The following is a 6,811-nucleotide window of genomic DNA, read 5'->3' as shown; positions in this document are numbered from 1 at the left end:
CACTGTCTGCTCTATTCTAGTGCCTGATGTCTTTTCCTTTCTCACTTGAAGGTCAAGACAACAGATCTTTGCCCCAGTTGACTGAGAAACATTTAAGACTTGCTATACATTGGGCTGGGCTGTACACTGATTCTCTACCCACTCCTGACACCTGAGCCTTCAGGGACTTACTGATGGAAGTCACCAGGTTGAAAATTTAGCTGGAGAGTGTCACATGTATACACACCAATGCCATGTGCAAAGATGCAAGAGACTCAGATCCAGCAGTATGAATCTCTAAGGCCTTAAATAACCTGAATTGGGACAAAATAATAGAGAAGGTATTTACTGTTGCGATAGGGACTTGGTGGGTCTCCTCATACTCTCTTGAATTACACAGAATCATCAGCTAGTCATGCTGCCTTTAGAAGGTGTCATTAAACCACATGGCCTTCCCATTGGCTCTATGCAAAGAGCTCTATACAGAGTAGAAGAGAGTTTCCAATGGCACTTGAGATCTCCCTGCCCAAGAGGCATTGGAGGGAAGACTAAAACACAGTCCACTATGATGATGAGGGATGGGATCAAAGCAGGGAGAGAGGCAGCTTCCTCTCTTACTCTCACATACCCTCTGCTAGGTTCATGTTTGCACTCTACCCGATGTCTTCACTGACTCCCTTGCCTCACTTTTCTCCCAGCTCTGCTGCCCCAGCATTCTAACTCTTCATTCTGGGCTCACTCCTGCTTTGTCAGGACCTTTGGCTCCTACACTGGTCCATGGATCTTTGGGCTTACCATATCATAGCTTATTTTTAGATCTTCACCAGTATATCTACCCTCTGCTAGGTTCATGTTTGCACTCTACCCGATGTCTTCACTGACTCCTTTGCCTCACTTTTCTCCCAGCTCTGCTGCCCCAGAATTCTAACTCTCTTCATTCTGGGCTCACTCCTGCTCTGTCAGGACCTTTGGCTCCTACACTGGTCCATGGATCTTTGGGCTTACCACATCATAGCTTATTTTTAGATCTTCACCAGTATATTTTTTAAAAATGTAATTATTATTTTTATTTTATGTGTATGAGTATATTGCCTGCATATGTGTAAAGGCACCTGTGTCGTACAGTGCCCACAGAGGTCAGAAGAGGGGGTTGGATCCCCTGGAACTGGAGTTACAGATGGTTGTTAGCTGCCTTGTGGGTACTGGGAATTGAACCTGGGTCCTCTGCAAGAACAGCCAGTGCCCTTAATTGCTGAGCCATCTCTTTAGCCCAACCATCAGATGAAATTTTATCTTGCCCTTCTGTTTAATGCACCTCTGTGAGTATGTCTGTGATGGGTTTCCATAAGTCATGAGATCATGAGGTTGATGTCCTAATGAACAGGTTGATCCTTTGATGGTTTCAGAATATGATGACATTATTGAAGGTTGGCTGAAGTAGAAGATGGGACCTACTTAGAGAAAGTAGGTCACTGCAAGAATATTTTGGGACCTATATCTTACCCTGGCCCATTCTTGGATTTTCTTTTTTTCCTGTCTTCCATGAGAAGAACTGATCTGCTCCACACCCTCCCCCTCAGGCTGGATGGAATGGACTGAAACCATGGGCAGCATAAACCCTTCCTCCATTCACTTGTTTCTCATTGTTACTGGCTCTAGTGTTGAGAAAACTGATACAGAATACTGGTACTGGAAATGTGGGATTCTGTAAACCTGACCATGTGGTACTTAAGCGTTTGAAACCGGTTTGTGGGAGGAACTTGGATGAGTTTGGTGAAGAAAAAGCTTACAGTGCCTTAACCATAATTTAGTAGGTGATTCTGATGAGAGCTCAGAAAATTAAAATGCCAACTGGAATGTGGACAAGAGGGCCAGACGTTGGAGGTTTCAGAGAGGCATAAGAGGTGTTAGAACTAGATGGAGGTCAGTCATGTTATGTTCTGGCAGATAATTTGTCTATATTTTGTGCATGACCTAAAATCCTCTTGTCTATACTTCTCAGCACCAGGATTGTAGGTGCACATAGCCGTGTCCAACTTTTTCTCTGGGTGCTGGGGATCCAAACTCAGGTCCTCATGACTGTGCAATAGCACTTCACTGATGGAGAGACCTTCCAAGCAACTAAACTATTTTGAAACTGTTAAGACTGTGAGTCTCATGGAGATAGATTGACTGCACTTTGCACTGTAAAATGGAAACAACCCTTTTGGAGTCAAGAGGTGGGATGTATGGTTTAAGGCTCTATTTTGGGTGTCAAGGTGACAAGGGGCAGACTGTGATGGTTAAACTTAATCATCAACTTGACTTGAGAAACACTAATTAGTAGAGCACACTCTGAGTGTGTCTGTAATTGCATTTCCAAGGAGGATTAGGTCATGAGGGCTCTCATCTACTGAATGGATTTATCCTTGGATGGATTCATAATAAGATGCGTTACTGAGAGTTGGTTAAAAGTAGAAGCTGGGGCCAACCTGGAAGAAGGGGGTCACTGTGGGTATTTCAAGGGGGGTATATCTTGCTCTGGCTCCTTCCTGTATTTCCTTTCTCTGTTTCCTGCCCCCCATAAAGCAAACTCTTTTGTTATAGTGCCACAGTAGACTGAAAAATATGAAACCGAGTAAAATCAATCCTTCCCTAGGCTGTTTCTGTTTGATCATAACATGAGAAAAGAAACCAATACAACCACGCCCTATCAGACTGTGCTGCTGTTCTTGTAGGTAGCAAATCTGAGTCTTTAAGGCATAATAAGCCTCAAAGCTTGGCAGGGACAGAGTCCAACCCAGCTCTGTCCAACCGTACTTTGGGTTCCCAGCCTCTAAGGAAATATAAGGATCCCGCTGTGTTTGTACAATTCCTCAGATGGGGAGAAAAATGGCTGAGTGTGAACTTTGGAACATAAGTGTTTCCTTAGTAAAGTTTAAAAGCTAACTTTCATTGAGCACCTACTGTATGCTAGCCACATGCTGAGCCATTTACATGCATCATGTTAATGTCCCATTGAAGTTCAGCCGGGGTCACGTGGATATAATATATAAACGTTTCTGTCCTTTGGGAGCAATCAGCTCAGGAATGGAGGCTGTTCCATGCTAGGGAATACCATGGGGGAAATATTTTCTGAGAAGGGGTGTCCTGAATCCCATGAACTTGTTCTGCCTGGAAGGGGTATGCATGCATAGAATACACAGCCAGGCATGGGCTCTGGTTGGTATTGCTCGGCCCCGAGGAAGTCACCTGGGCAAGTCAGCCTTTGCCACCAATGTTTTCCAGGCTTTCCCTTCAGTCAACAGGAGCTGCATGTCCTCTGTGCTCCATGTGTCCAGGAGATGCTCAATTAAAGGCTCAGTGAAGGTTTTTCTCTCTAGTTGGGAAGGAAAAAGAATGAGGTTAGAGGGCAGTGTGTAAGAGCTTATGTGACATAGAGCCCAGGGTGGTTAAAGGTCATTTTGGGCATTTTTATTTTGCATTTTAATGTGGATAAATGTTTTCTCTGCATGTATTTAAGTGCATGAAACCATGTTGTACAATGTCCAATGTTGTAGGATCCCTTGGAATTGGAGTTTGGACAATTGTTAGCACCATGTGGATGGGAGGAACCAAACCTGGGTCCTCTGCAAGAGCACTCAGTGCTCTTAACCACTGAGCCATCTCTTCACCCCACATTGGGTATTTTAAATAGGATCACCAGTGGTGGAGACCGAATTGTGTTCTCAAACTCATATGTAAAAGCTCTAACTCCCAGTGACTGTGTTTGGAAATAGAAAGAAATTAAGATTAAATGAAGTCATAGGTGAAGGTCTTAATCTCTCCCTTCCATTTTTGTTGGCAACCTGAGAAGACTACTGTACCAGGGAAGTGCCATGGTGCTTTGCAGAGAAATGAAAAATATTCAGTCAGAGCAATAAAAAAAAAAAAAAGAGCCTTTCAGTCCCAGGAAGTGGAACGAACCTTATAGCTAGGCCTCAGCTCCCAGTGATCGCTTCTATTCACCATGTTCCTGTTGCATGGCCTTTGAATTGACTTTTAGCCCATCAGCAGGTTCTGGCTTAATTGCAGGCCCAGGCCCAGATGCAGGCAGAGGCTGGGGCCCAGTCTCAGAGCACCATGGCACCCCACCCTGCAACCCTTACAAGTGCTCCACATGTCAAATCATTACTGAACAGGCTTCTGGGACAGTTATTATTGTAAAGCAGATGACCCAACTATCATAATTAAGTAAATATCTCAAGCCCAGATGAAGGTACAGCCTACTGTAAACTAAAAAAAAAAAAGAGCCTTTCAGTCCCAGGAAGTGGAACGAACCTTATAGCTAGGCCTCAGCTCCCAGTGATCGCTTCTATTCACCATGTTCCTGTTGCATGGCCTTTGAATTGACTTTTAGCCCATCAGCAGGTTCTGGCTTAATTGCAGGCCCAGGCCCAGATGCAGGCAGAGGCTGGGGCCCAGTCTCAGAGCACCATGGCACCCCACCCTGCAACCCGTACAAGTGCTCCACATGTCAAATCATTACTGAACAGGCTTCTGGAACAGTTATTATTGTAAAGCAGATGACCCAACTATCATAATTAAGTAAATGTCTCAAGCCCAGATGAAGGTACAGCCTACTGTAAACCACAGCATTCTCCCAGGGTATAGCCTCAGATTGTTCTAGATGGTTCCATCCACACAGGGGTGGAACTCCCTGGGAACTGCTAGAGCTGGTTCAGACAGGGACACCTTGATTCACCATCCCAGGGGCTATCATCACCTTCATAGCTGCCATGGAAGTTATGGAAAATTTGAAGAAATATAAAAGTTTTCTATCTACATTAACAAAACTGGCTTCCTCTGGTAAACCATCTATAGAGATAGCAGTTAATGTGAAAGAACTAGATCAAAAGTCACTGAATGGAATAATTGGAACAGAAGATTTCATTAGCAGGTTACAATGAGAACTTGTCTTTACCTCAATCTTACCTTGTCCCTTTCCTGAAGAGGAGCTTACTTGCCTTGTGACAGCTGACTCCCATCTCCAGGGCCCTCATCCAGCAGCCACAGCTGCTGGCCTCCCAGGCCTCTGCTGCACTGAAGGTGCAGTTCAGCTGGGAAGGTGGCTGCTTGGGTGACAAATGACTGTCCCTGCTCCCTGTCTCATGCAGCCCACACAGATCAACCTTAGCAAGAAGGCTCTGCTGGCAACACAGCTGGTATGAAGGTGTGAACCTTTCATGGTCCTCCTCCCAAGAGCCCCACAGCCCTGGCTCAGAGCCCCCTTCTGCAAGGAGCGGGCAGGGAATCTCCTGTTGGAAAGAAGTATGGCTGTTTTCTTAAGAAATTAAAATGTGAGGTAGAGGTCCAGGCCCCTCTGTCCCCCACCCTCCAAATTGTGTGTGTCAGAGGAACCGTGGTTGTTGGTTCTTGCCTTCTGCCTTGTTTGAGACAAAGCCTCTGTTGTTTTTCTTTTGCATACACCGGGCTAGCTCACATGCATGCTTCTGGGGATCATCCTGTCCCTCTGCCTCCTGTCTCCCTATCAGAGCACTGGGGTCGCAGACAGGAGCTACTGTGCTGGCTTTACATGGGGTCCTAGGGATTTGAACTCCCACCCTCAAGCTTGCATGGCAAGTGCTTTACCACTGAGCCATCTCTCCAGCCCAAGAGCAGCATTTGAAAAAGGAAAATGAGTCAATGGTATTGGAGCTAGCTGAACACAGGAAGAATGACTGTGTTCCTGGATTATTTTATATGTGGATATATGCACACAAATGTACATACAAACACTTAGCTAATTGCAGAAGTTGAATCTTTAAAAAATATATAATTATTTTTTTGAGACAGGGTCTCCCTGTAGCCCCAGCTGGCCAGACCAGGTTGCTTTGTAGACCAGGTTGGCTTTGATCTCACAGAGGTCTGCCTGCCTCTGCCTCCTGAGTGTTAGGATTGAAGGTGTGTACTACCACATCTGGCTTTAAAAAATATTTTTAAGTGAGTTTTGAATTTTCTACTTTAATTGACCTATAGCAATTGTTTGTATTCATAGACTACCATGTGATATTTCAGGGTAATTGATATGTTATTAGGTCAAATATTTATCATTTTTTTGTTTAAGAATATTTAAGACTTGCTCTCTACTAGTTGGTCGAGTTATTCAACTAATTACAGTTTCTAGTTTTTGACAAAGGGTATTCTGAGATGAGGTCCAGGTCCATAATCCCTGAGGCTGGAGGACTGAGAGTTTGAGGTAAGCTTGGACTGCATAGTAAGACCTTGACTGGGAGAGGTGGAGTTGGAGGAGGAAGCCAGGGGAAGGAAAGGAAAGCACAGAAAAGGCAAACAGGACACAGTGCTTTTTTATTTGCCGATCCAGTAGCAAATGCACTCACTCATGGCTAGGTGAAACAACCGAACATTAACACGGTATGAGGTCTACAAGCAGCAAATAAATATTCTCAGGCCAGCAGCGGTCAGGCTCCTGTCCAAGTGATTTGCTTAAAAAGTGTGTAGTTTCCTGGGATGTGGAAGTTAGGTATTACAGAGAAAGGACCGAGGACAGCATATTTATGTGTGTGAAGCTGGTGGAGTAAGATGCCTTTCCTAGTGTGTCCACACAAGGGCAATAATATTCTTATTTCAGAGGAGGAGGTGAGGCTCAGATGGAAGTGACAGCTGAACCAGGAAGCAGAAAGCTCAGGGTCTGAACTCAAGGCCGACTGGCCAATCTGTTTTCTGACATTATCTTGAAGACGCATGTTTCAAGACCCTGTGATTTCTGTACGCTATAGTGCATCTGTTGGGGAGGTTCTTAAATTTGAGAGCAATATTTCAAATACCACGCTTCTCAGTTTAACTTCCAGGA

General features: G+C 44.7%; 1 protein-coding gene across 2 annotated transcripts in view; it reads right to left on the bottom strand.

Moving 5' to 3' along the window:
* Positions 1–6,811, bottom strand: part of LOC103742099 (apolipoprotein L3) — an 18,402-nt gene that overhangs the window by 4,121 nt on the left and 7,470 nt on the right. For both annotated transcript variants that reach the window (XM_008843073.1, XM_017800608.1), the window contains one exon: positions 3,211–3,337. In XM_008843073.1, the coding sequence (XP_008841295.1) occupies positions 3,211–3,337 (127 nt within the window). The remainder of the gene's footprint in view (positions 1–3,210; positions 3,338–6,811) is intronic.

The sequence above is a fragment of the Nannospalax galili genome, unplaced genomic scaffold (genome assembly GCF_000622305.1).
Source record: "Nannospalax galili isolate Female #2095 unplaced genomic scaffold, S.galili_v1.0 scaffold39, whole genome shotgun sequence".
NCBI lineage: Eukaryota > Metazoa > Chordata > Mammalia > Rodentia > Spalacidae > Nannospalax > Nannospalax galili.
This window is presented reverse-complemented; position numbering and strand designations above follow the sequence as displayed.